The following is a 15,355-nucleotide window of genomic DNA, read 5'->3' on the forward strand; positions in this document are numbered from 1 at the left end:
TCACACAAACATTATGATATATTGGGAGATCAAAAGCAAACAATGATTTAGCAACATTTTGACCACTTCAATGTTTTATAGACGATTTAAAGTGATTTTCCTTATACAACACAATTTAGATGAGATTCAAACCAACCGGTCATGCAATATGTGCATTTGATAATTTAATAACATTACCCACAGACTTTAGGCACTGAGGGTCAGAATAGCAATGTCTTCATTAATGAGATATTTAATTTAGACTTTATCACACAATGACTGTTCAGCTTGAGTTTGTACTAAGTCACTTTCAAATAGTATTGTTCCTGCTACTTTCATTTAGCAATTTAGGCAGCACAGAATAAATTAAAGCTCTGTCAGCGACTTGATAAGCCTTGCAAACTTTAGTTGCGTCCCTATCAAGCTGTACACTCCTTCCCTTGCATCCTCTCTTTCTCTCAAGATAGTGGTACATTCAAGTCACTCAGATTAGTGATTTTGATTAGAAGGTTTCTCTTAATTAACCTCCATTTTTAATTCCTTTTACAACTCATTTTCAACAGAAATAAAAATGTAGCAAAGCCTCATGGGATACCTGTAGCCGAACAGCTGCCTTTGTTTAGTTTATATATAAGTGTGTGTTATAGCAAAAGAGTTTGTAATTAGTGGAATCTGGATTAGCTTTTTTTTATCTAAATTGGCATGTTGTTTGCCAAACATGTTGTAACTCACAAAATTGAGTTCAGACTTAGCATTCAGTATGTGTTTAAGGGATTGGTCACCCACAAATGAATATTTTGTCATCATTAAAATATCCTATTTTGTGTTCCACAGAAGAAAAAAAAGTAAGTTATACAGGTTTGGAACAATGTGAGGAGTGAGAAAAATCATGACAACTTTTATTTTTGAGTGAACTACTTTCTTAAAGTCACTCTCAGAAATCAGTAGGGATTCCAGAAGAGACTGATAATAAGACTGATCTGAATCTCATCTCATGCTTCACTGATGAGATCAAAGCTGTTCTCTGTAAAACATGATACATTTATATTGTAGAAAACTCTAACAGGTCACTAGTAGGAGTTACCAATCACTATTATTTATACTCCACCCAATAGCAGGACTCTTCCTCAAAATAAAATGTTTTCTTCATCTGTCAGCTGAAGCCTGAAGAATTAGCAGAAGACAATCAGATCACTATTTCTCTTTCTCTCTTTATATGGACAGACTCTTGGCTAATATTGTTGTAGATGCACAAACACACTATATAAATTATACACTCATCGGCCACTTTATTCGGTACACCTTACTAGTACCATGTTGGACCCCCTTTTGCCTTCAGAACATCTTTGTGGCATGGATTGAACAATGTGCTGGAAACATTCCTCAGATATTTTGGTCCATATTTACATGATAGCATCACAGTTGCTGCAGATTTGAGGGCTACGCATCCATGATGCAAATCTCCCAATTCACCACATCCCAAAGATGCTCTGTTGGATTGAGATCTGTTGACGGTGGAGGCCAGTGTAGTAAACTCAAAGTCATGTTCAAGAGAACTTTGTAACATGGCATGTTATCACGCTGGAAGTAGCCACCAGAAGATGGGTATGGTCACTGTGTTCATAAAGAGATGGACAACGTCAGCAACAATACTCAGGTAGGTTGTGGTTGTTTAAATTATGCTCAATTGGTACCAAGGAGCCCAAAGCGTGCCAAGAAAATACCCCCACACCATTACACTACCACCACCAGCATGAACCGTTGATACAAGGCAGGATGGATCCATGCTTTCATGTTGTTTATGCCAAATTCTGAACATCTGAATGTTGCAACAGAAATTGAGACTCATAAGACCAGACAGCGGTTTTCCAATCTTCTATTGTCCAATTTTGGTGAGCCTGTGTAAATTGTAGGCTTAGTTTCCAGTTCTTAGTTGTTTATTTGAGTTACTGTTGCCTTTCTATCAGTCTTGCCATTCTACTCTGACCTCTAGCATCAACCATGCATTTTCACCTACAGAACTGGATTTTTTTATCTTTTTCTGACCATTCTCTGTAAAGATGGTTGTGTGTGAAAATCCCAGATCAGTGGTTTCTGAAATACTCAGACCAGTCTGTCTGGCACCAACAAACATACCACGCTCAAAGTCACTTAAATTACATTTCTTCCCATTTCTGTTCAGTTTTTTACTTCAGCAGATCATCTTGACCATGTCTACATGCCTAAATGCATTGAGTTGCTGTCATGTGATTGGCTGATATTTGCGTTAAGGAGCACTTGAACAGATGTACCTAATAAAGTGGCTGGTGAGTGTATATTTACACGCTAAAGGTGTGTTTCGATTGATAGGGTCCATATGCAGTGTTCACTGCTCCCGACTCCCTAACACATGGGTTATCAGTTGAAGTTGACTTCGCTGACAATAATGGTTCATTTGGAACTCTCTACACCGTCATCAACGAAAGGCAACGACAGGGTCACACAGATTATAATATAACATAAATAAATATTGTAATTTACTTTAATTTCAAATTTCAAATACATATACAAAACACACATTATGTATCTAATGTAATGCAATCCAAACTTATATGTTTATTATATACTTGTATGACTATTGCAGCTAGTAATTGACTTGAAGCTGTACTGTAACTTTCATATGAAAATAAATTCTGATTTGGTTAACTATACGTGTTCTTAATCCATGGTCTTAACAATAGAATTGTAGCAGTCTCATCTCATGCACTTTCTTGCACAGCTGCATAATAAACACTCCTGAGGGTAAAGTAAAAAAAAAAATGACAGAACCTCAGCAGCTTCTTGCAACTTTTACTTTGTCATACCTATTCATACAATAGAATATGTAAATGTAACATTCATCGCCATAAACATTCACAAATACTCTAGTTTGTATAATAATGCCAACATTTATGAATACTCAAAACCCATTATGTAAACTGTTTCATGGCTCTGCTCCACCATTAGTTCTGACTGGTGACACGGTGCATAATAACAGTTGGGTGATTTTTCCTCTCCACTTCCTGTGAAGTGATGTATCGATGTTCTCTTATTCCCTATGCCATTCGCAGTGCCCTTCAAACTGAACATGTTTACTCCCTTCGGATTGGAATCTCACTTAAGATGGCTAAATACCCTGTGAAGTCCACTTCGCAGTCCACTTACGGTCGAAGGCACCTTGAATAATGACTAATGTATATTGCACTGTTTTTGTTTTGTTTTTTACCCTTTACACAAAATAGTGTTATTTAAAGTCGTCATATCATAGATATTTTTATTTCCCCCCTGGGGTTCATATATAATAAAAAATTTCTGTGCCAAAACCATTCATTTTCACCTTCTCTCTAACCTTTAGAAATAAACAGTCTGTTTTTTGCTGCTGAGCAAAGTTGTTTAAGTTGTGAAAGTTCAGAATGAGTTTTGCTGCTCTGAAGTTCTTTTTGACCAGGGAAAGCTTTGATTTTTGAAAACAAGATTTTTAAGCAATTTTCTCTCAAAAGATCAAAGAATATTAGATTTTGTATGATATGACACCTTCAATAATCATGAGGCAATAGAAATTTCACACAGCAGAAGTGTTCCCCACCTACACATGGACACACATTCACTTGGTCTCTCCATTTCTTCCTCTTTCCATCTTTGTTTTCTCTCCAATGAAATAAAGGTTATGCATAAATCTCTCTCTCCTGTGCATTAATAATTTGTCATTTTAGCAGAAATGTCTAAACAAAGCAACCTGGGGTTAAGTGTCTTGCTCAAGGGCACAATGGTGATTGCTCCTTTAGGGTACGAACCAGCAAAATCCCAGTTACTAACACTTGGACATAAATAGATCATAAATACGGCAGTGGCATTTATTTGTTGTTATTTCTTGTTGGTTATCTACTATTACATGTGCACAGGTGAACACTTCAGTTTTCGGCTCTATTTCGTGTGATCTGATTGTTCGGCCTGGAGGGAGAGGAGCGAGCAGCAGGATGGTCAACTTTCTGTTTACCGTATTGTATCGATTTAACTGTATTTATTTATTGCATGTCCTCATGCTCTTCAGCAGTCTTTCATTTGATGGTAATGATGAGCAATTGCAAACGAGTCACAAAGGGTTCTCAATTTTCAGAAATGTAACTGATATGATATTTTATTAAAATTTTCGTTTGGAGGTAAATATATCAAAATAATTAACTGTCATCTCTACGTTGTGAATGTTATTTGAAAACGCTATTACAGGATGTAAAAATCATTACAGTCTTTGAGACCCCAAAGATATGTACGGTTACATTGTTCACGAAGGAAGGTTAAAATAGGTTAGCAACCTGTAATTTTGCTTATAAACATGTTTCATAAGATCAAGACAAGCCATGAAGTATCAACCTGAATGTTAAGTATGTTATATAAATACTTAAGCTATTAAAATGGCCTCAAGATCTTTCAGACAAACATGAGGGTCACACACTTTTAATCATGTTCACACAGACCCACAGTTTTTTACGCTTCATCTTTATAAATCAACTCATACTATAATAACGGACACAGTAGGTAGTCTAATTTGCTTTTTACTGATAACATAAAATAAGCTGTTTCTCTCAGTTATGGTGTTGATGAGCGCTTTTAAAATAGTGCAGTGTTCTTATGTTGTGAAACAACACTGCAGCCCATGTCATCTGCCAGTGTCATTTCACACATCACTGAGTGTGAATCAGTTTCATTCCTTGGAACAATTACTCCACATTTCTCTCTCTTTTCTCTCTCCTCTCACAGTGAGATCAGTTCGTTCTCTTGTTAGCGTCGCATCGCTGGCCAGACCTACACAGACAAGTCAACAGAACATTCTTATGGCATGACAGGTCAGACTCAGCCTTGCCAGGGTTTGATTTCTTTTCCTCTCCATGTATTTGCCCTCTAATCTGAAAAGCTGCAGTGAAAATTTTCACTGTGTTATTACTTTCGTCTTTTTCTTCCCCAGGCAAAACAGCACCAATGACCCCTGTGAACTTCATGAAGAATTTCTTCGGTTTACATAGTGAGAGAAAGTAGGCTAGCTAAACAAGAGAACAGCTAAAGGGATGAGAGCTCTCCAAATGCTAACACTACTACACACATAAAGAACGATAGCCTAGGGCTACTGGAGAGGAAGAGACTGAGTGAGAGAGAGAAGGACTGACAGTTACAGCTTTGTCTACAGACAGTAGTGAAGATGCGGAGTGTCAGGAGTTCCTATGCTTCAACAGCTAAAGAGGTTAATATGAGAAACCGAGAGAGATGCAGAAGATGACTAAGAGAAATAGAGAGCAAAAGATCAGTGCAGGTTTGTAATATCCATGTCTAAATGCTCTTTTTCAGAGAAAACATAAGAAAAAGAAAACTGATCTACATGATGAATCGGACAGATCACAGTATGAGCATAGGTGTGTGACTGTATTTATGCGTTTTGAGCTCTGCAATGTTGCAGAACTTGTCTTTAAAACAGCCTAAATTTATTGTGGATTGTGTCGCAAGCGGCATATTTCTCTCTATTCCACCAGACAGCTTTACAAATAGATGAACTACAATAACATGACAGTTTTTGTTCCTGAATTACTTCGCTATAGCAGACCACGTGAGTTAAAAAACCAACAAACCATAACTTTTCCTGACGTCTCCCTCCCCCTGGTGACCATTGATGGATTCTTCCTGACAAAGCATTCATTATCGCGCACAGCAGAATGTACCTTTCTCTTTCCCCAGACCACTGCCCCTTTTTCATTCACCCCCCTTCCTTTTCACTCAGTTTATCTAAACTTAGATTATTACCAGTAGAAAATGCAATGGGTTCTCTTCCACCATCCACTGGCAGGATTTTAACTTAATCAAAAATTAGAACCTAATCACTACAAATTTGCCACAAACTGGGATGTCCAAAGATTAGTCAATGTAATCCTCACTAAAACCCATTCACATGGTTCACTAAATGTCGCTGTAGATTTAGCAGAACAGTACTGTAAAAACCTACAGTAAAATACCATAATTTGCATTGCATTCTGGGTCATTTTGTTTGGGCGGGAACATTTTACAGTATATTTTAATGTTGCTGTAACCTGGCTGTAATATGCCAGGCAATAATACAGGGTTGCTGTAAAGAGAGCGCGCGCGCCGCCTGCCTGACATCAGAGCACAACTGCAAGCAGGTCATTTACTGGATGGATATCTTACCCTGCGGATATCTGGAAATTTGGTATGTTATTTTTTACTTTTATAATTAGGTTTTAGGATTTTACGCTATAGTGTACACAGCTTTTAATGTGAAATGACAGTGCAGTGGAAGCCAGCGATGGTTGCAAAAAAAACCATTAGTTAGATCTGCTCTTTCACCCCGCAGCTTGTCCTGACATTTTCAAATCTAACTCCGTGAATTAACGTTACCTTACGGTTTATTTCGACCAAACCAGACTTGGTGATTGTTGCAACGGTGGAAAGACAAATCGAGGTAGGTGTTTTTTGTTTCTGTCGAGTTTTAATTCAATGTGTTTTAAGATGGTCTGCGAGATAAAATTACTGCATTTGACATGTTAGGTTTGAACCTTATGATAACAAAAATGGCTAATGTTAACTGTTATCTCTGTAGGGTTCCTTTCCATAACATCCAAGCATATCAGTTGTAAAAACAAGCACTTACTGTATAAGACATAACGTTATACATTTTGCTCAAACTGTTATTGCAGTCCGTTTCCCGCGTGACGAACTTGATGGTTTTATGATCAATCCGTGATCAAATTGAATAACGTTAAGTCGTTTAGACACAAAAACACCTGAAAACAATTAAGGCATAAAAATACAGCACTTTCCTTTGCAACGCAAAATTGGTGATTTGGGCCTCTCTCTTAAAGGGCATTATGACATTTAAAATGTTCCTAATGTTGTTTTGGGAGTCCCCAACAACAGTTTTACATGCATGCAATGACAAAAAACACTTTTGTTGTCGTATAATATGCATTTATTTTTACCTGATTTGCTCACCGACTCCCAAATGATTGGTTCAACGACTAATTTTCCAAACCCCTCCTTTGCGCGACGCTAATCTGCGTTGATTGGTCAGATGACCCAGTCAGTTGTGATTGGTATACTCTGTGCAGAGACTGTCGGAAACGGAACGCCCATTACCATTAATGGATTATGGCTTGTCAAGTGTTGAAAATTGTATCCGAACAGACATGGCAGCAATTTTGCCTTATCAATTCGATCCAGAGTCCGAAGAGGAAATGTCCAGAGATGCAGATGAACCAGAAACCCAATCACAAACAAGACTGGAGCAGGACCTTTCCCAATGGTAAGTGTCAGTGTACAGTAGTTTATGGCACTTCAGGCCCATGGAACATGCATAATCGGAGTAATAATGTCTGATAAGTGAAGTGCTGTAATCGGATTCATTTTGCTGTCGTAACGTGAGTAACAGACAAATTAATTGGCAATTTTTTTAGGTGCATGTGTGGGCACTGTATCAAAATGCCAAGCGAGGCTGAAAATCTTTGCTGCAGGGAAGTACGACAGGTAAGTTAGTGTTGATCTATTTTTATGCAATACTTGTCGTGCCTTTGACACTAGTACATGTAATGCTTAATAAAAAAATGACATGTAATAGATTAAAATAACAATAATAACGTGAAGTGAAAATATTGTACATACATTTATATATATATATAATATGTATACAGCACACACACTTTTACTTGTTCTGTGGTGACGTATCTTTTTTCACTTTAGGTTGTAAAAAGAATAAACCAGCTTCCAGTCCCACCAACATGCATGGTGCACCATCCAGGCTTTGAACCTAACTGTCTAAATCCCTATACACTGCAAAACATCTATAGATGTGACTATGGCCATATAAGGCGTAGAACCCCAGAGGAGTAAGTGTAGTTTGATAACCCTACAAATAATCAAATATATATAATATCATAACACATTTTTTATTGCATAACTTGAACACGTAAATGAAGACATTTGAATATTGTTTCTCCCAAATTTTTTTTTTACAAAATTAAATTCTGTACACTTTAAAATTCTGTAAACTTTCTGTAAAGTTTTGTCTTTAAGTTTTTAGACAGTTCCGCCATGTTGCATACCGCAGCTTTGTCAGCTGGTGCTGGGGCTACTTAGGTCGAAGTGTCCGTGTTGTCATTCCAAGCTGCGTTGTAACCCGGATACGCCAGGCGTTTCCAGATCCGGCTGGTCAGTATACTGGCTTTCGACCCCTTCTTGACTGAATCTGGAAACACGGCGGGCAATTGCTTCATCCTTTGATGGTCTGTCATACTCTGCACAAAGTGGCTTTGGTATGGGGATTGACTTCAGTTCATCAACAAATGGAGAGGGGTCCATGACAACTTCATCAAAGACGAGCTTCAGTAGCTCATCAACATAATCTGTAAGAATTTATTTTTTTATTACTTCTTACATATTTAAAATATATTACAATTTATTTTTTTACTTGTTGGTTGTAATAAAAATAGAATATTATTTGCATTACTTATTACATATTATAATTTGTTTGTTTACTTGTTGGTTGTAATAAAAAAATTGTATTACTTACTATATGTTGACTCTGTCTTTAATGGCCGTGCTATGCATTGCCCTTTTTTTGATTTCGGGAAAACCATTCTGTACACCCCCTGTCCTGCCGATGTTGTGGCTTGTTCTCTGTTGGTCTTTTCGTTGTGATGAAGCGCAGCAAGTTACAGTCTGCAAAAACAACAAAGACCGTAAAGGCCAGCTCCTCTACAATATGTTTTTTACATTTTTTGTTAATAGTCCTATTACCTGCACAACATTCCAATGAAAGGGAACACTACATTTGTAGGTGCAAAACGTAGAATTAGGCTGTGGAAAGCCTCCAAGGAAGATGTCTGGAAACTGTGACTGAGCTTCTCCACATCTTTGAGCACCCTCTTGTTGCAAAGTATTTTTTCAATTTTGTGGATAGCCATCGACCCTGCATTATTAGAAAAGAGTGTCAGTAATACCCAAATAATAATGATGAAAAAGTACCTCAAATTTTTTTCAGTATTAGATATTTTTGCATTTGTAATATTAAAAATATTATTAATAAAATGTAACAGAGACAAACTTAATTTTAAGAATTACCTTGTTGAAACCATTTCTTTGGGTCATTTGATGCTGTGAGTGGATGTGCACACTTGGGAAAGATAGGATTGTCATGTGTGTGCACATTCTGGAGGTGGTTGACCAGCGAAGTCCACTAAGTTCTCTGGTCCTGATGTCGAGGAAGTGGGACACCAGTAAACATGATTTCTGATGCTACGCTGCCACTTCCTCAGCAATCCACAGTCCTTGTTTTTTGCCAGTTTGTCTACTTTCTTAGACAAACCTGATATACAGAAATTGAACGATAAGTTAAAAGAAAAACACATACAAATAATTTACCACATCAATAGTAAAATAACTATATGGTTAGAAAGTCAAACGCTAACCTTTCTCAAAGTGCCACACATCATAGAACTGGGTTATGTCACGCTCCATGAGATACTTCTGGATCTGTGGATGACGGTCAGTGACAATGTAATCCACTTCTAAATCGTTTGACTCCAGCAGGTCCAGACATCTCTTTAGGCCTTCCTTCTCCATGTGGTAGCTACCACCAACCTCATTGCTCTAAGTAAGCATCATAACATACATTTTTAATACAAATAATTATTTAATTTAATTTTAATAGTCAATCATGTACTCTATTGTAAAAAGGTTGCACACCTGAACAAGCTGGAGGTCAACAATAGTATTGCTATGCATGTCCATAAGCGTATAGCTGCCATATTTGGCAGAATATCCTACATAAAACAAATAAATGTAAACATAATTATGTTTAAACATGTAATGATATAATGTTCACACATAAAAAATCAGTTAACAAAATAATGAACTACTAATTTATGAAAAACGTATAGCTTACCTGGGGAATCTGCACGCATATCTCCAGATACTGCAATTTTTCCTCCCTCTTGTAACTGCTGTATAATTGTTCGCTGTTCACTTCTCCACTTGTGTACAATTGCTGGCTCCAAAAAAACTCCTGCAATGTCTCCTGAATGTGTCGTACTGGTACATTTTTAATTCCATGGCCTTGCAAATCTATGATTTTGAAAAAATCATAACATACATTTATAAATAATATTAACAATTGTAATAAAAAAAAAAAAAAAAAAACATTTATATATTTTTCTTGTATTATTGATTACATGCCTACCTTTTGTAGTTGGATGAATGATCCCTCAGTAAAATATGTAGCAGCTGATAACAGGAGGTTGCCCATTGGTGTACTTCCAACTATGGGCTGGCTCTGCCATTTCCGGTTGTACAAACACTTGGGGCAAAGCTGCCTGATTGCAACATAAGTGCCCATTCGTTGTAGCTTTATATCAGATTGTGAATTGCAAATTGGACACTTGGAGAACAACTCACGCAAACATGTTTCAAACACAATGTATTTTGTGTCTGCATATGTGGAGCTTTGCCCAAACCTAATAAATAAGTAAATATGTGTAAGTAAAAAACAACAACAACATGTATTAGTGACAAAGTGAACTTATAGATGTGTATTACTTACGACATTTCAGATTTTTGTGAAATTGTTGTGTCATCAGCGGGGTTAAAAGTTGAATCATGAGGTTCTGTTGGAATTTGTACGTCTGACTCTTCCTCCTCCTCTCCCCCCTCTTCTTCCAACAGCAGATGAGGTATTTTTGGTGGTCTGAAACCAGACTTTACTGATGCTAATGGTATATCATAGGTGGTTGATGTGGTTGTTGAGCCAACAGTCACATAACCAACCGTAGCCTGTGAACCTTAAAAATAACATACAATTGTTGACAAATGTAAAAAAAAAAAGACATTTAAAAAGTGATATAAAAAAATTAAAAATAAAATAAAAAAACATTTATGAAATGTATACCTGTACTCCGAATGTGAACGTTTTTCATTGTACTAGAGGACAGTTGGGTTCCAACAGATTTTTTCTGAAATTCATCTGTTTGCGTCATCACAGAAACAGTTTGTGGACAGTCAGTCTGACAAGCCACATCAGATTGTAAAACTCTACTTTGACTGCTCTGATATGATGTACTCTGAAAGAATAAAAGCAAATAATTTATTTGTTAACGAAATGTTGGTGCATAAAAAGGAATAAAAACACATCACTTACGTAAAAATTACAAAAACAAGTTTATTAAAACATTGGTGCACATATTGTATCCAATGTGTGTAAAGTAAAATGTTAGCAGTGTTTACAGAGATAATACTTATAGTTTAACACGGAGTACAATGATGCTTTTATCAATTAAATTGTGTTATAATAATGATTATAGTCCACTGCTTTGTAGTTTGTAGTAAAAAACTAAAAATAAGATAAAGAATTTAATGTTATGTTAGCGAGCATAGCTCAGAGTTAATATTGTAAAAGCACAATCAGTCTTTGTTTGCGTTAGCCCAATGCATAAACATAACGTTTTTACAAAAAAATAAAAAATAATGCAGTTACGTTACTACGAGGTATTATTCTATTCTTTAAGACAACTCCGAAAACAACGACAAACACACATCTCAATACAATTGTCATTGAAGACCTAGAAGCTAAACGGTGCTTACACAGCAAACTAAATAATTATTAAGCATGCTACATAAAACATAAAAGCAACAATTATTAATAACACTTACAGGTTGTGATACGGAGGAGGAAGCTGATGCAATTACACTTGGAGCTGAACCTTCCTTTAATATCAGCCGACTCGCGAATCCAAGTTTGATTGCATCTAAGTTGGTAAAGCAATCGTCTTCAAAATGGCGCGAACAAAGCACAAGGCTCGGACTAGACTTCTGTGGTATAGTTGTATATATGAATTGTAGCCACTAGTCTTCAAATGCTCCTCCTTGGGCAGATGAAAAAAGTTGGCTTTTGAGTCGCACTTCAGAACACAGCGTCTCGTCGCCATGATGTTTTCACGTTTTCCCTGGCCTTGGAGCGCAATAAGTGGGCGTATCGTATTCAAATAACTTGACAAGTGGACGTCATCTAGTAAGAGAAAAAGCTTCGGTCTTCTAACGATTCATAAAAATGACTCAGAGTCGACTCTTACTTTTGAAAGACAATAACTTTATATACGGTGCACTTTCATATTTCAAACTTTGCAGGATGTTTTTGTTCACTTAGATCTATGTTACACACTACATGAAAGGTAAATTAAAAAATTCCATAATAGGTGCCCTTTAAATGTGTTCACTAACTATACATGCAAAAGTTCACAGAAATGTGTACAGCTACACTCACCTGTACGCACGCGCGCACACACACACACACACACACACACACACACACACACACACACACACACACACACACACACACACACACACACACACACACACACACACACACACACACACGCACACGCACACAATCAATCATATAGTGGTGTATCAATGCTCATACCACACTTTAAAAGCTTCTCGCAAATAGAAACACTGTGGGTTATTTATTCTGATAGTTCAATCAACAGTTGGTTTAGTTTTGTTTTGTTTTAGCAGGATTTTACTTTTTCAGTTTTAAAACTTAGCCGACATTAATAAATAGGGCATTAATAAAAAGATGACTCACCTATCCTTGTATCGAGCGTCCACTAAAGTGGCAACAGCATAGAGGGGTTCACTTTCGATGCTGCTAATTCCTCGAAGGGCTCCAGCAACGTTAATGTTTTTTCCAGCAAACCCCACTCGTTGGCTGACAGTGTTGCTGGCAAGTTGTGGTCGGCGGCATATGCACAGAGAGGTCACTTCTCTTTCAGAAGGCTCTTGATCATATAGAAAGAGCTGTACCATCTTGTTTGAACATCTTGAACAAGACGAGTTGGGGTGAGCGTGGTTCCCGCACCTTGCATTTCATGCTGCAGGTCTTCCAAGCGAGACTGTGCGAGTTGTGAATGCTTAAAATGTGCTACGATCTTCCTGCTGTTTGCTAATGCATCACTAACTCTGCGTTGTGACATTAGTCCCTCGTGCACAATGAGCTGCAGCGAGTGAGCAAAACACCCCAAACTAGGAACTGCCAAGTCTTCCATCGCAGCCTTCATATTACGGTCATTGTCACGTAAAATTGCATGCACTTTTTCCAGAGGGATCTCCCAGTGATTTAACATCTCTGTAATAGTAATACAATCTCTGCGATTGTAGTTCGGTTGTGTGAACCCCTGCACTTTTTTACCTGAAGCACCGCACTACAGAGGCCATGTGTATCTGAGTCAACCCAGTGCACTGTGAGGCTTATCAGCGACATTGGGCAGACATCTGAAGTCCAAATATCAGTAGTAAAGCTCAGGGCTGGAACTCCTTTCAACTTCTCAGCTAACTTGGTTGACACTCGGCTGTATAGTTCCGGTAGCGCAGTCTCTGATAAATATCTCCTGGATGGTAAACAATAACGTGGCTGCAAGTGTTCAATCAAGCTGCGAAATCCAGCGTTTTCCACCACTGATAACGGTTGGTCATCGAGTACGATGAAGTTAAGCAACTTCTCTGTGATCCCTTTAGCCTTTACACTGTCTGCCAGGAGTTTATCTTGCTTCTGGAATGACTCCAGAAGTGATTCCTGACGGCTCCCGTTGTCTTTCTGCCCCCTGGCTAAAAAATCATTGTGCTCTTTAACATGGTGCTTTTTTAAATGTTATATGGCGTTCGTTGTGTTAAACGACGCAAGGGAGCTTCCGCCCCTTTGAACTAAAGCTTTGCAAACATTGCACTTTGCGGTCTTGCTTTGCGGTGTTTCCAGTGTAAAGTATTTCCACACAGCGGACATGTTGGATAGCCACAATGCTGCTCAATGCTATACTGCTCTAGCTGGCTGCAAACTGCGGAATGGCTTTCCTGAGCGGGGACGTGTCTCATAACTCCGTGTCTCATTGAGCCGCGCCTCCGTTCAGGAAATCCATTCCACAGTTTGCAGCCAGCTAGCAGACTCGCCGGCGGGAATCACTTTTGGTTATTTCAGCAGACAACGTTAAAGCGCAGACATGGCTCATGGATATCAGATTTCTCCGCAGGTTGGATCGGGAAAATCCGATACGTGAATTACGCTGGTATCGGCTCCGATACCGATACCCCATCCCTAATTATTACTACAGAATATAACTATATACAACTATTTACAACTCTACATGTGTTGGTGTTACAGGCTGTTCTTGTCATGCCAGTTGTTAAAGCAATCCCACTCTGGCAGGAAACAGAGAGCAGCAACACAGGCAGGGCAGAAGACTTGTGTTTTCATGTGGCACATTGCTTCTGAAAGCACATTTAGATGTAGAGATGTGCTTTGGCTTGTGGCAGGCATGCTAGGAGTCAGGAGGAGGTGCTGGTGTAGCAGAGGATGCAGGTGGTGGCATTCAGTCAGCAAGCGGACTGACCAGAGCTTCTCGAAACTCCCTCTGACTTTTTGCCTTCTTTTGTTTTATTTTAGCCAGCTGCTGTTTAATGATGAAGGCGTTTACAACAGCAATGTCCACAAAATGGTAGAAGAGAGGCCGTTACCACTTTCTGTTTTTTCTAAGGACGGTATAATATCCAATGAGGGCATCAGACATGTCAACACCTCCCATGTTCCTGTGTGAAAAGCAAACATAAAAACAAGTCAATATATAAAACCTAAACACTTCTGCACATTTTCTTGCAACACACCAGAGAATAAATTCTACTCACTTGTTGTAGTCGGACACTGCAGCAGGGATGGGGACCATCTTTTCTACCCATTGCCCATCAGGTGTCTTGACCCTCCTCTGCACCGTCTGGTCTCCGTTAGCTAAATGGAAGGAGGAGCACATCATAACTTCTCTTGTGTCCTTCCACTCAACAAACAGAAGTTTGTCATCCCTGATCCACCTAATGGACCCACGAGGGGCTTTTTTGGGCAGTTTATTTTCGGTGGTTTGGGAGAAGCTTATCCTGTTGCTTCTGATGGTCCCACAGGCGAAGATCTGTTTTTCAAGGAGATCCCGGAAGAGCATTGGGCTTGTGTAGAAGTTGTCTACATAGAGCTTGTAGCCGGTACCCAGGACATTGGGATTGACTAAAGCTACTACAGATTCATAGCTTAGCCCCTTGTTCTGTGGGTTTTGAGTTGTGGGGGATTTTCCCTCATAGATAAAAAAATCCTACGTATAGCCAAGCCGTGAATCTGCGAGCACAAAGAGCTTATACCCCCACTTGGTTGGCTTGTCCCTGTGGTACTGCTTCAGACTGATCCGTGCTTTGGAAGCTACTGTACCATTCTTTCATCCACTGAGATGTTTTGGTCAGGATGAAAGAAGCTCTTGCACCGGTCACGAAGCTG

At 38.5% G+C, this 15,355-nt stretch overlaps 1 protein-coding gene across 2 annotated transcripts; it reads right to left on the reverse strand.

The window, feature by feature from the left end:
* Positions 1-7,746: 7,746 nt before the first annotated feature.
* Positions 7,747-15,326, reverse strand: LOC306991541 (uncharacterized protein). Of its 2 annotated transcripts, none has more exons than XR_013796121.1 (12): positions 14,725-15,326; positions 12,635-14,628; positions 10,937-11,108; positions 10,592-10,829; positions 10,232-10,505; positions 9,938-10,116; positions 9,739-9,815; positions 9,462-9,642; positions 9,115-9,358; positions 8,791-8,962; positions 8,564-8,712; positions 7,747-8,396 (listed from the first exon to the last, which is right to left on the reverse strand). XR_013796121.1 is itself a non-coding variant. In XM_079599489.1 (12 exons), exons 6-9 carry the CDS (start codon positions 9,954-9,956, stop codon positions 9,186-9,188), a joined length of 450 nt encoding a protein of 149 aa, XP_079455615.1. In that variant the 5' UTR covers positions 9,957-10,116; positions 10,232-10,505; positions 10,592-10,829; positions 10,937-12,052; positions 12,635-14,628; positions 14,725-15,326; the 3' UTR covers positions 7,747-8,396; positions 8,564-8,712; positions 8,791-8,962; positions 9,115-9,185. The 2 variants fall into 2 exon arrangements, 1 of the variants encoding a protein (XP_079455615.1); XM_079599489.1 differs by having other exon boundaries at positions 10,937-12,052.
* Positions 15,327-15,355: the final 29 nt, after the last annotated feature.

The sequence above is a fragment of the Phoxinus phoxinus genome (genome assembly GCF_949152265.1).
Source record: "Phoxinus phoxinus genome assembly, chromosome: 2".
NCBI classification, from domain to species: Eukaryota; Metazoa; Chordata; class Actinopteri; order Cypriniformes; family Leuciscidae; genus Phoxinus; species Phoxinus phoxinus.

Bases quoted from the DNA above. Each gene is read 5' to 3' on its own strand.
- LOC306991541 (XM_079599489.1), bottom strand. The intron at 9,643-9,738 runs GTGTGCAACCTT...ATGCTTACTTAG, and splicing joins TTGACCTCCAGCTTGTTCAG to AGCAATGAGGTTGGTGGTAG. The intron at 9,359-9,461 runs GTTAGCGTTTGA...TCTGTATATCAG, and splicing joins TGTGTGGCACTTTGAGAAAG to GTTTGTCTAAGAAAGTAGAC.